Source organism: Cyprinodon tularosa, unplaced genomic scaffold (genome assembly GCF_016077235.1).
Source record: "Cyprinodon tularosa strain WSP-4 unplaced genomic scaffold, ASM1607723v1 ctg350, whole genome shotgun sequence".
Taxonomy (NCBI): domain Eukaryota; kingdom Metazoa; phylum Chordata; class Actinopteri; order Cyprinodontiformes; family Cyprinodontidae; genus Cyprinodon; species Cyprinodon tularosa.
In genome coordinates, this window is record NW_024039064.1 from 165666 (window position 1) to 178324 (window position 12659).

Below are 12659 nucleotides of genomic sequence, written 5' to 3' on the forward strand. Positions count from 1 at the left end.
TAGTCTTTTTAATTTTCACCTATTAAATTGTCAATAAATTTCTGTAGTGCAAGTGCAATAACCCAAGTCAACTACTATGTATTCATCCCTTAGCTCTCTTTATATCTAAGGAAAGCGTATTCCAGGACATTACAACTTTTTTTTAATGTTTTTTTGGTACTATATACACTCTTTTTATATTGTCTGTTGTATTTGTATCTTTAATGGCATTTTGCCCTAACTGTTTGTACTCTATATAAGCTACTGGAAACAGAATTTCCCAGAAGTAGTTATAAATAAATGAAAGATAAAGTTAAAATTAATTCTAAGCTTTAAACACACATAGCCATACTTTGCCTGACTTCCTTGTGAACGTAAAATACTCATCAAGTTAGAAATGAAGTTTATTGCAATAGGAAGATAAAATGTAATAACATTTATATATATTTATTTATATATATATACCAGGCAGTGCGGTTGAAAAGGTCTCCTTTATGATAGTGTAATCTGACAAGTTCATCTATGGATGTTTGCATGTTTTCTTCCTCTTCATAATAGCCACATGAATCTCACTTTGTTGCTATGTGGAAAGCAATCACCTCTATTTGTTGCTGGATGGATATCTAAAGCAACCCATTTGCTGACTGTCAGCTAAATCCCTGGCTGTAAAACCTCAGCATTTCAGATGTAAAACGGCTCTTCTCAGCTTATCAGTCATCTTTACAGCAGCCTAGATTCCCACACATGTCCCAAATCACCAAAGTGACATCCGCTTGGTAAAAGCACAAGATGATTTCCAAAGATAACAAATGTTTTTTTTACAGAGGAAGGCTTGGTGGAGGCTGTATTTATAACGGCTGGCCAGGACAGGTGTAGACTGAAGATGAACAACATGAGATCATCGCTCCAGCTTGCCGCTGTATTGCTCTGCGTGCTGTGTGCGGCACACGTTCAGGCTCAGGAGAAGAGGAACTCGCTGAGGCTCTGTGGCCGGGCCCTGGTGCGAGCTTTGGTGTTCACCTGTGGGGCGTCCAGATGGAGAAGACAGCTGGAGGAGACGGGGTTCTTGCCAGACGGTACGTGACAATCAGCTTGATAAACTGATGTTTTAGCTCAGATCTAAACTTTAACTTTGATTTATTTCTGTTCTTCAACAGTTTTTGGGGCAGAAAACCAAGAAGAGACAGACTTCCTGAAGGCAAGTGATGCTCCAGTGGATTATCATCGGAGGGACCAGGACCAAGCTCTGATAACAACATGCTGTCAAAAAGGCTGCAGAAGAAGTGAGCTGTCCATGCTGTGCTAGAGAGGACGCTGTCGCTCTAAAATGTCAACATTTGAGTCCAAAAAGGTTTCTGTAATTCTATGATTTACCTTTCTAAGCAGAGAATTAAAAAAGCATCATGAATGTTTGTCCTAAGTTCTTCTTTAATTTTCACAATTTAACCAAGAGAAACAAATTACTGACGAATGACAGATTTCCTGTGAGTTACTCAAAATAGACGGCGAATACAGCGGCACAGCAGAACAGAGAATCGTTTTGAAAGGAGTGAGATGCGAAGGTGTCGGTGGACGGGTCCCACAGAAAGCCGCTTCTGGTTTGTATCCCCTGCCCGATGATCTGGCCGATGTGGACTTTGACCACAATTCTGTATCTGGGGATCTGAAGCTGCTTCACACGGTTCTTTATCACCTTCAACGGATCAAAAAGAGGTTTTCTGATTTAGCAGATGTTCAGGTAGAATTTAAAAGACTTCCCTTAATTTTCACCTACTTCACAGAGAGTTAGGGTCAGTTCTCGACTGCGCTGTACTTCATATTTTTCTCCTTGAAGCTTGTTGTCGATTTCTTCCTTCAGTATTTTTAAGACGTCAGTGACGGGAAACGGTTTAGAGGGACCTGTGTGCACACAAACACACACAAACACAAAAATGCTTCTTATGTTATGGATACCAAGGCACTTAACGGTGAGAACATAAAATATCACAGAATTGTAATGCTATCTAATGGATGGTGTTAGATATCGGGAAATAAATCTGTTAAATTTTAAATAAAGATTAATTAAATTTAATTATACTGCAAACATAATTACCAATAATAATACATTCCTACAATCATCAACATCTTGTAGAGAGCAATCCTGTTTAAAAGTAGTCCTCAGCGTTGGTTGCAAGCATTAATTTAGTCCAAGATCATTCAGCTTTATCATTAAAGAACAGCAGAGGTGACATGTTTATATGGGTTTTCTACATGTGTTTTTTTTATGTTAAAAAATATAGTTTCAGTTGCATAAAAAAAAAAAAATCCACCCTGTTAGCAAGAGAAGCTTAACCCTGAAAGTGATGGATAATAAATAAAATCCATGCAAATCTTTACATTATAAGTAACAAATTAGCTTGATTAAAGTAGGTAAATCCTATCTTGACCTCATGTTAACAGTAGCAAATGCATGATAAAAATATCTAATAAAATGAATTTAAAAGTCTGCACCAGTCAGAACAGGACTGCCTTTTGCAACAAGTAAATATTTTTCAGTTCATTCAAGTCTGTATTTTTGATATTATAACTTTTCACTACTGTTTTGATTTAGATTCAGTTATAAAGTGCAGACCAGTTTATCTTACTGTTGAAGAGTCAAGAATGGTAAACTAGACGGTGGTAATGCTAATGCCTTGCAGGAACAAGGACATAGATTTGATCCCAGACTATCACCTTTCTATATGGAAAATGTTTTAGGGTCATATTGTAGTATGGAAATATTAAGTAGACGTTACCCAATTTCTGCAAGATTTTTATTGCTATTAAACTTACATTAACATACATTTTACTAATAAACATTTTAAAAATTGTTACCTATATGCTTTTTTTTTTACAGTGTAATACACATAATATTTTACCTTTTTTCCTAACAGTTTAAAATATTTTTTTTATTATTTTACAAACCATTTATATCTTAATTGCAAACCTTATCTTATATTTTTTGTTTTGTTTTGTTTATTTTGTTTTAACCTAGAGACCAAACCGGTCGTTGATTTTTTTAGCTGGTAAATTTGAATTATTTCTACTAAAAGACGGAGACTTAAACAAACTTTATTGTCATTTAGTAAACACAGAGTGTTTACAAAATGAAATTTCAATGCATATAGCTTTCCGACAGTGAAATGAATATTACCATTTATAAAGTGCAACAGGGATGAAGAATGTAAACGGTGTAGGAGAAAAGGAAAGCCAGTTTTAAGGCATGGTGCAAAATGCATTGATATGGAAAGGTTCAGTGCAGTGCTAAATAAATAAATAAATAAATATGGTGCAAAACGCGGAACATATACATACATAAAATTTATATATATATACCTTTTTTAGCAGAAATTATTTACCCATGTACACAAATTAATGTAAATTTAACTGTTTCTTTTTAAAGTGTAGCTGGTTCTAATGAGTTTCCCTGAATGTGGCTCAATCTGTACATGGATTAAAAAGGTTGATATCTTAAAATATTCATATTCTTCTAATTGCTGCTATCACAGTTAGCCACCATATGAAAAGCAGACTTCAAGTTGTTAAGCTGTAATAAATTTGCTATTTCTGATTATCATAAATAGAATAGTTATTCTCCAGGTGCTCAGTTTTTATACTGTTAAAGCACTTAATAGTACAGTATTTTATTGTTTATCTTTTAACTCTTCACTAATATGTTATTCTTATACATTTTCCTAAGGTCCATATATGTGTGACTTTTTTTTAAGGCCACACATTTTTTAAGGCCACATATTTCCAGAATTTTCCCCTTTGTGGGAAAATAAAGGGTTTTTCTGTTCTATTTTATTCTAATCTATTCCAGAAGATGATCTCCACATAGTTAAATTATTTTACCCAGTGATGGGTTAATTTACCCAGTTGATGGGTGGGATCCATCTCTGCAGCATGGAAATCTTCATGGTTCCCTTGCTCATCCAAACCATAAGCAGTGATCATAGGGCTGAGCATCACCATCGGTTAAAGATGATGGAAAAAAGAAAGAGAGAACAATGTGAGATTGGTGAATCAATTATGATAAAAAAAAAAACTGATAAAGAGTTAAAATGAGCAAAAACACATGGTTAAACTTTACTCCTCAGTTCCACCGGCTTTTTCTTTGTCCCTGGTTCCATCTGCAGGCATTTTATCAACTTTCTTTTCTTGTTTCTCTCGTTTGTCTCTAAGTAGATCCGCCATCACTTCTTCATCAGATTAACCTGGAAAATTACTATTAAAACGAAGCAAGATGAAGCTGATTCAGAGCCGCGGCTCTGAACACGTTATTTGCACATTGTTTTGAATTTAAGCAAAAACATCCCGATAAGCTCTTGAAAAAAAAAAATACAAGAAAAACTTATCCCGATAGTAAAGTGAAAAACAAACAATCTTGAGGCCGCAGCTAACCTCAGTGGCTCGTATCCAAGGCTATATCCTCTTCAAACTTCACACACGATCTCAAATGTAATAGTTTGAATATTTACAGCATGTAGAGTAGGCTAATACTAGCCGATTAAAATGATTGTCCTTACGTGAAGACGCTACGGTAGTCATAGCAACCATGATTCCTCAGTGGGAGGAGTCAGGACGGCGGAAGCTGCCTGTGTTCTTGGAGTTTATTTCATGTATTCGTGTTTCATTGCGGTATAGAAGCCCATTTCCGCCACTGTGATAAAAAAAAAACCCACCAGCTATTTCATAATGATGAGATACTGTCCCATTATAATGAGATATTATCTCATTACTATGAGAAAGTATCTTTTCAGTTCATTTCTATACCGCCAATTCACAACATCTGTCATCTCAAGGCACTTTAGATTTCACCAAATCATCCAGTCAAATTGATTCAAAGTTTTCTATCTAAATAAAACCAGTTAATTGCATCGACTCATTGACTCAAAGCAATCCCTCAAACTAAGCATGCTTGTAGCGACAGTGGAGAGGAAGAACTGCCTTTTAACAGGAATAAACCTCCAGTAGAACCAGGCTCAGTGTGAGCAGCCATCTGCCGAGGCCGACTGGGGTTCAAGGTGACAGAAGAAGAGATACAAAAAGCAGCTGTAAAAGGTGCCCCGTCCAGGAAACACACAGCCAGGCAGACGAGCTCCGAGCCAGCTCACATGTCAGAGGATGAAGAGAGCACATCCAGCCAGTCACAGTCAAAGAAACAGGACTACACTGGAAAACAGGCTGATCTCCAACATCTATAAACAAAGATGTTGATGGCAGCAGCAGGGCCGGAGCTAGATGGGGGACCAGGCCAATCATTGGCCACCCCAACCATTTTTTTCCTCTAATACAGATGGTGGCAGCAGTAATACTCTGAAGTTGAATACTCAAAACATTATTTTTTTTTTTTTGGTTAATTATACACATCAATATACTAACATCAAAGATGATAAATACAGAATTCATGCTCTTTTCAGAACTAGATTTGGTGTTTTAGGGGGTAAAGAGAAAATTATGTGTCTCTGCAAGTCATCTAGGGGTTTTCAGTGAAATCAAACATAAATAACAATTTTAATAAAAACTTATCAAATCATCAATTTATGTAAATATTAGTGCTTGTAAATATAAATTTTATGCAGAATGTTTATTGATAAAAGTAGGTAAGTAATGACAATGAAGATTGATTTACACCCCAGAACTCAAAACGGAGTTTTATCTGGCGAATATATGCGTTTTTGTTAGCAAAGGCTTTAAGAAAGTATAGTTAGTCTTTATTTAGAAAATATGGATGTTTTGTTGGTTCATTTTCCTGTTGGAACAGAGTAGATTGACCCTGAGGTTTTGGTGCCTATCCGCTTTCGGCCACCCCTCAGTGAACATTGGTTATTACCTGGCCACCCTTATAAACAATTTTGGCTATACCTCTGGGCAGCAGCACAGCTGATATTTCTCTCCAGGATGGAGTCACAGCCAAACAAGAGCGGCTGAGGCGAAAATACTTTGAGAAAAAGCAGAGAGAGCAGAATGTTAGAGATTCAACTAACAGATTCTGCAGAGTGGGAGAAGAGAGATCTTATTATGAACAGATACCTAAGTCCTAATGTTTAGATGGCATTCCACAGTTTAGCTGGTATTAATAAAGTATTTTTGAGTTGAATTTGAATTTAATTAAAAAACAATTGAATAATTTCTATCTATCAAATATTGTTGTTGGCTACAATATTGAGAGGTTTTTCATTCAAATACATTTCTTCGTTTTGTACAAAGTGAAGATACACAACATAAGTATAAAATCAAGCAGGCTATAGTCATGCATTTAATTGCTATGGGGTAATTGCTTTATAAATAAGTATAAAATTGTATCGAGAGGATGTGTTGTTCATTTTTAAAGGTAGTAATGACAGTTTAGTACCTCTAAGTTTACCTTTATGTATTAGAAAAACCTGGCCACAGAAATAATTAGAAGAATTATATATAACATATCTAATTTTACAGTTTTCTTTAATAACAAACGGTATATTCTTCCAGAATAAAATGAAATATTTATCTAATTTAATTAAGCAAAATGTGTCATGCCAAAAGGACTTGATAAATTACCAGTTCCAAAACAGATGAGCAGATTTTTCTGGATTATTACAGATATTTGACACCCAGTGCAACAACTATATATAATAATATCCATCTATATAAATACCCCATGTAAACACCCTGTGCAATAACCTTGTAAAATAATCCTACTATTTAAAAAAAGCTGTCATATGTGGACGCACTGTATATACTGTATATATATATATATATATATATATATATATATATATATATATATATATATATATATATATATATATATATATATATATATATATATATATATATATATACAACATGCACCTTTTTCTTCTTTTGGCACATTCTTCTACTTTTATTATTTGAGCTGATATAACGAGTACATTTCTCCACTGTGAGATCAATAAACTCAGTCAATTAATTTATCTTCTTTTTTTAAAAAGCGTTTCTGGGAAAAAAAAAAAAAAAGGTAGGATAAGGATCAAAGTCCGCACCATCCTGATCTCTGCGCCACCATTAAATAAACCACAAAACACGCTCCTTTTTAAATGTTATTTTCTTTTTAATTAATGAAATCTTATATCAAATCACTGCACCATACATAACCAAAGAATAAAAATTTAGAATCCATAAAGTAAAAATTTCTGCACCCAGACGTGGAAACTTGTTACGTAAACACGTAGAAACGCGGAAACTGTGCGTAAAGCGAAAGTTTCCAAGCTCCTTCACCGCTGCATCTCTGCGTCAGGGTCAGATCAGCCAGCCTGCCTCACAGCTTTCAGGTAACATTCTCCTTTTTATTAGACGCTCATTGCTTCAGGTAAAAGCTTCTAAACTCATTTCTGTTTCTGCTCCTGTTCTCATTTGACCTTCCGCCTCCCATTCGTCCTTGCTCAGTCATTTTCTTCGCCTCCAGCCTTCTGTCCACTTTCATTTTCTGCCCACTTGCGCCTTTTCATTGCCTACAGACCTGCTTTGCGTCTTTTTTTCATAAATTATTCTAAATCTAAAAAAATAAGCCTCAAATGTTGGCAACTTGCATTTAGTTTTTAACTCTATTTTTTATTTTATTTTTGGGTTCTTTCAGGTTTTCCAAAATGGGTGCGCTTTCTAAGGAGTATGGGTTCGTTGTGCTCACTGGCGTTGCCAGCATGATCATGATCGGACACCTGGGCATCAAAGTGGGAAAAGCCCGCAAGAAGTACAACGTCCCGGTGAGTTTGGGTGACCTCACTTCTTTGTTACCTTGCTGTTTCAAAAAAAAAGGTTTAATCTTACACATAAGTAATTTCCCTCTGGGATTATTAAAGTATTTCTGATTCTGATTCTGATATAATCTCTTCCAGTACCCACAGATGTACAGCAATGATCCAGAAAATGGAAACATCTTTAACTGCATCCAGCGTGCACACCAGAACACGTAGGTATCAGTTGCCATCAGAGCAGCCTTGCCCTGCACACACCTGCCATTGATTCAGGAAGAAAAAAAAAAAGCAGGTGAAGGTTAAAAAGCTCTTATCACCTTTCAACAGGCTAGAGATGTACCCGGCCTTCCTCTTCTGCCTGGCTGTTGGTGGTTTGCACAGACCTGTAAGTTACTTGTTTTACTTCACACTACAGTTACCCCCCAACCTCATAAGGGTTCTATAAGACGGACCCTGGATCAGATCTCAGCAGTTAAAGCATGTCCCTCTGGATGTTTGCATGTTTCTTTCACAGCGTCTAGTAAGTGGGCTTGGACTTCTGTGGATTGTTGGCAGAGAGGTGTTTGCTCATGGATACTCCACAGGGGGTAAGATGAAGCTGTACAGAAATCCTTTCACTCACTTAAAAAATAAATAATTGATTGTGCTAAAATGATCTATCCTTTTAATGATCAGATCCAGATAAAAGAAGGAGGGGCATGTTTGGCACTCTGGCTTTAATGGGGATGATGCTGACCACTTTGAACTATGGTCGTCATCTGCTGGGCTGGACAGGACTGCCACGCCTGGGGTTCCGTGGTGCATCCTGCCACTAATGAGGATGAAGAGAGAAGCATCACAAGCCTTTTTATTCCAATCACACTAACTTCATGTAGAATAATGCTGTATATCCTGCAGCATATATGCTCAACTCTGACCTGCATAACAGGTTAAGTTAATGCTTGAACGTAACTGGACTGGTTTCTTTGAGAACTCCACTCCTATTATATCACTATTTTTATTACAATGGCTGTAGTTGTATGGCTTCTAATGTGTAATTTTTGCAATAAAGATAAACGTCTTTGTCACAACGTGATCTCCATTTGCATTTGTGAAGCTCACAAATTAATAATTTTCTGTGATTATTGCAATGTGCAAAATTTCTTCTTTTTTCTTTTGAACTTAACTGCACTAAAGTCAGCCTAATGAGGGTTATTATTCAAAAGGAGTATACTAAGGTGTTGCATTGAATGTAAGGGTGTGTGTGACATGGGTGTGTTTATGGGGAGTAGCTTTTTTTTCTATTAAGTAAATGTTTAAAGTCCAACATGTCTGATCAGGTAAGAGTAATAATTCATTAAGGTAGTTATAAATCTTTGTCACAGCTCGGACTGGATCAAAGCAGTTTGTACTAGGTAAAAAAAGAAAAGCAGTAGGCTTATCTTTGGTTTCCTTTTTTTAATTACTAAACATGTAATCATGTAATCATTCAGTTATTTCAACATTTACAATCCTTAGTGGCAGTAAAACAAAGTGGGGCCCAAACTCTGGTATAGAACCTTGTGATTCACACCTCTTCAACTTTTTCACATGCTTTCATGTTTAAACCACAAAGATAATATATACACCTATAAACTGAGATTTCTGTTTCACATGACTAGTCATGTTTGTCAAAGTTTGCAAGATTTACACCTGCAAAATTGCTCCAGGGCACTAAAACAGGATATAGAGCACCTTCAAACGTCTTTTTTTTTTTTTAGGCCACATATTTTCAGTTTGCTTTGGATTATTATGGGATCACTGTTCTACTCTGACCATAACTCCCACAGCATGATGCTGCCACCACCATGTTTCCCCTTCACAGAGGGTGTTCAGGGTAACTTTTTTTTTTGCATGCAGATTTTTTGCAGGTAAGCAGGAATGTTTAAATTTGGTCTCATCTGACCAGAGCATGTTTGTTGTATCACCTGCATTGCCTTGAACTAAGACTCTAATGGCTTTTTTTCTTCCACTGCCATAAAAAAGCCAGATTTGAGAAGTGCATGGGAAATAGTAAAGCTGTGGATATTTGGTGCTCCTCAAGCATTATGGATCTCTTGGTACTTTCTCTGATAACACTATTTTTGCCTGACCTGTTAGCTTGGGTTGGCAGCCATAGATCTGGAGTAAGGTCATAGTACCGTATGTTGATTTTCAGAGGAAGTTTTCAGTAACAACACTAAGATAGATGTTCTAAGCTTTGAATGTTTTTCATCCTTAACTACTAAAGAGATCACTTGTAAATTAAGTTGATCTGGGTTTTATTTACTTACTTGACTTTATTTAAAGGAATTAAAGCGCACTGAATCCTTTCTTTTGTCTAATTTTTGCCGGTTTGTGTTTTACCGTTTGTGGTTTGCAGCATGACAAAATGAGAAAAAAGTTAAACAGGTATGAATGCTTTTTGCTAAACACGCTTGAATCCAGGAAGTTTATGGCACTTTAACAGAAACAGACACGGAAAAAAAACTCATCAAGGTTAAAAAACTTCTCATATGCTGACAGCACTTAGATTTTTATGGCAGGTTTATTTCTCAAGGAGCTTCGGCACATTTAACATTCAATCTAAGGAACAATCGTCAATACTCAGGATCTATTTTGCAACATTAAACACCTTCTCACATTCCCTAATTTACTAATTTTGAGGTTACTGGTGTGTTTGACTTAATACTGAAAAGTGGAAATCTTTTTATTTATGGAGTTTCTTCATCATGCAGCTTTAAGGCAGCAGTTTGATTTGAAAGTGCACTTTACTTCTATTTGGTCACCTAAAGCATCTCAAGTGAAATTTATCGGTCTGTATGGACAGCATCTCATCCTCATCACATTTTATATGTATATACAATGTATATGTCATATTTAATACTAAATGACCTGAGGTGTTTGTTTTTATGCATGAATCTACATTATCTTCCATGTCCACTAGAGGGCAGTCTTCTCTCACATTAAAAACGTTATTTGTGCAAAGATGCCACAAATTTCAGGTTTGGTTGAAAGATTTAAGTCATCAGGAATAAGAAGTACGGTGGCTGAGAAGTGCAAAACACATTTACAATTCAAAAACACATTAACAAATAAAAAACAAAATAACATTTGAAGAAACAAAATTATATTTTGTGAAACAAATGTATTTTTGAAAAAAAAAGTTTAAATTTTTAAAAACAAATTTACATTTTAGCAAACAAATTTACATTAACAAATAAACAAAATAAAATTTGAAGAAACAAAATTATATTTTATGAAACAAATGTATTTTTGAAAAAAAAGTTTAAATTTTTAAAAACACATTTACAATTCAAAAACACATTAACAAATAAAAAACAAAATAACATTTGAAGAAACAAAATAATATTTTATGAAACAAATGTATTTTTGAAAAAAAAAGTTTAAATTTTTAAAAACAAATTTACATTTTAGGAAACAAATTCACATTTTAAATAAGTTAGATTTTAGGTGAGAGAAAGTTTCATTTTAGAGAAAAAAAAATACATTATAGGGAAACAAATTTACATCTAAAAAAAAATTGACCGTTCGGAAACACTTGTACAAGTGCAAAGACAAAACTGCAAGTGGCAAAACACAGTTACATAGCCAAAAACAAATTAACAGAAGACGGCTACACGGAAAGGGAATGTCCCAGTGGCCGGATGTGACGTCACGATTACCCTGACTTGTAGTACAAACAGCTCAAGCTGTAGTCCTCCTGCTTCACGTGAAAAGTCAGCGGCGATTTTAGATGGAAAGAATTGCACTGAAGCTGTTTTTCTTAAGTTTACGCTAATCGAACAATGTTTTCAGCCAATTTACACCATTTTGTTCTTCGTGCGGACGGTCTCTGGAACTTTTACGGGACACGGACCAGGTGGCAGGACCAAGCAGCAGGGCCGGGCGTATTACTGGCCGGAGCAACTATTATTTTGTCATGTAGTTTTTTAATTACTTTTCTTTGGTATTTAATTATTTTTTGGGTATTTTTCCTGCCGTTTTTCGGCAAATGCCTTATTTATAGTACTTCTAACTAGATTGTTTTATATATATATATATATATATATATATGCTATATATTGTGATGTTATCGCTTAATAACCTGTATTAAAATGTATTCTTTATGGGTTTCTTTTTATTGTGATGTTATTGCTTAATAAACTGCATTAAAACTTTTATAATGTCACATTTACTTGATGGAACGGAGTACTTTATCTGCGAATAAGTGGCCTCGGCCGGCAGCAGCCACCATCGGCCTCTCCGATGGCAAGCTCTGCCGGCAGCGGCCACCATCGGCCTCTCCGATGGCAAGCTCTGCCGACAGCGGCCACCATCGGCCTCTCCGATGGCAAGCTCTGCCGGCAGCGGCCACCATCGGCCTCTCCGATGGCAAGCTCTGCCGACAGCGGCCACCATCGGCCTCTCCGATGGCAAGCTCTGCCGGCAGCGGCCACCATCGGCCTCTCCGATGGCAAGCTCTGCCGGCAGCGGCCACCATCGGCCTCTCCGATGGCAAGCTCTGCCGGCAGCGGGCAACAACGGCCACTCCGATGGCCGGCTCTGCCGCAGCCACTGTCACGAATTGAGCCCGGCCCTGCTGCTTGGTCCTGCCACCTTGTACCGTGTCCCGTAAAAGTTCCAGAGACCGTCCGCACGAAGAACAAAATGGTGTAAATTGGCTGAAAACATTGTTCGGTTAGCGTAAACTTAAGAAAAACAGCTTCAGTGCAATTCTTTCCATCTAAAATCGCCGCTGACTTTTCACGTGAAGCAGGATGACTACAGATTGAGCTGTTTGTACTACAAGTCAGGGTAATCGTGACGTCACATCCGGCCACTGGGACATTCCCTTTCCGTGTAGCCGTCTTTTGTTAATTTGTTTTTGGCTATGTAAATGTGTTTTGCCACTTGCAGTTTTGTCTTTGCACTTGTACAAGTGTT

The 12659-nt window shown here is 36.5% G+C and overlaps 3 protein-coding genes across 4 annotated transcripts; 2 read left to right on the top strand and 1 right to left on the bottom strand.

Moving 5' to 3' along the window:
- Window positions 1-747: 747 nt before the first annotated feature.
- Window positions 748-4559, bottom strand: LOC119789919 (tctex1 domain-containing protein 1-B-like). Its single transcript, XM_038295113.1, has 5 exons — window positions 4402-4559; window positions 4091-4225; window positions 3853-3958; window positions 1754-1939; window positions 748-1672 (listed from the first exon to the last, which is right to left on the bottom strand). The coding sequence occupies exons 2-5, from the start codon at window positions 4192-4194 to the stop codon at window positions 1469-1471; spliced, it is 600 nt and encodes a 199-aa protein (XP_038151041.1). The 5' UTR covers window positions 4195-4225; window positions 4402-4559; the 3' UTR covers window positions 748-1468.
- Window positions 812-1387, top strand: LOC119789930 (relaxin-3-like). Its single transcript, XM_038295132.1, has 2 exons — window positions 812-1055; window positions 1137-1387. The coding sequence occupies exons 1-2, from the start codon at window positions 863-865 to the stop codon at window positions 1283-1285; spliced, it is 342 nt and encodes a 113-aa protein (XP_038151060.1). The 5' UTR covers window positions 812-862; the 3' UTR covers window positions 1286-1387.
- Window positions 4560-7133: 2574 nt separating the features above from the next.
- mgst3a (microsomal glutathione S-transferase 3a) lies at window positions 7134-8788 on the top strand. Of its 2 annotated transcripts, none has more exons than XM_038295128.1 (6): window positions 7134-7292; window positions 7598-7724; window positions 7857-7930; window positions 8043-8100; window positions 8230-8302; window positions 8391-8788. In XM_038295128.1, the coding sequence occupies exons 2-6, from the start codon at window positions 7608-7610 to the stop codon at window positions 8528-8530; spliced, it is 462 nt and encodes a 153-aa protein (XP_038151056.1). In that variant the 5' UTR covers window positions 7134-7292; window positions 7598-7607; the 3' UTR covers window positions 8531-8788. The 2 variants fall into 2 exon arrangements, with proteins under 2 accessions (XP_038151056.1, XP_038151055.1); XM_038295127.1 differs by having other exon boundaries at window positions 7156-7292; window positions 7589-7724.
- Window positions 8789-12659: the final 3871 nt, after the last annotated feature.

Coding starts and splice junctions, on each gene's coding strand:
- LOC119789930 (XM_038295132.1), top strand. CDS start 863: ATGAACAACATGAGATCATCGCTCCAGCTTGCCGCTGTATTGCTCTGC. Junction 1,056..1,136: donor GACGGGGTTCTTGCCAGACG/GTACGTGACAAT, acceptor GTTCTTCAACAG/TTTTTGGGGCAGAAAACCAA.
- LOC119789919 (XM_038295113.1), bottom strand. CDS start 4,194: ATGGCGGATCTACTTAGAGACAAACGAGAGAAACAAGAAAAGAAAGTT. Junction 3,959..4,090: donor AAAGCCGGTGGAACTGAGGA/GTAAAGTTTAAC, acceptor GGTGATGCTCAG/CCCTATGATCACTGCTTATG. Junction 1,673..1,753: donor TGACCCTAACTCTCTGTGAA/GTAGGTGAAAAT, acceptor GATCCGTTGAAG/GTGATAAAGAACCGTGTGAA.
- mgst3a (XM_038295128.1), top strand. CDS start 7,608: ATGGGTGCGCTTTCTAAGGAGTATGGGTTCGTTGTGCTCACTGGCGTT. Junction 7,931..8,042: donor CAGCGTGCACACCAGAACAC/GTAGGTATCAGT, acceptor ACCTTTCAACAG/GCTAGAGATGTACCCGGCCT. Junction 8,303..8,390: donor TCATGGATACTCCACAGGGG/GTAAGATGAAGC, acceptor TTTAATGATCAG/ATCCAGATAAAAGAAGGAGG.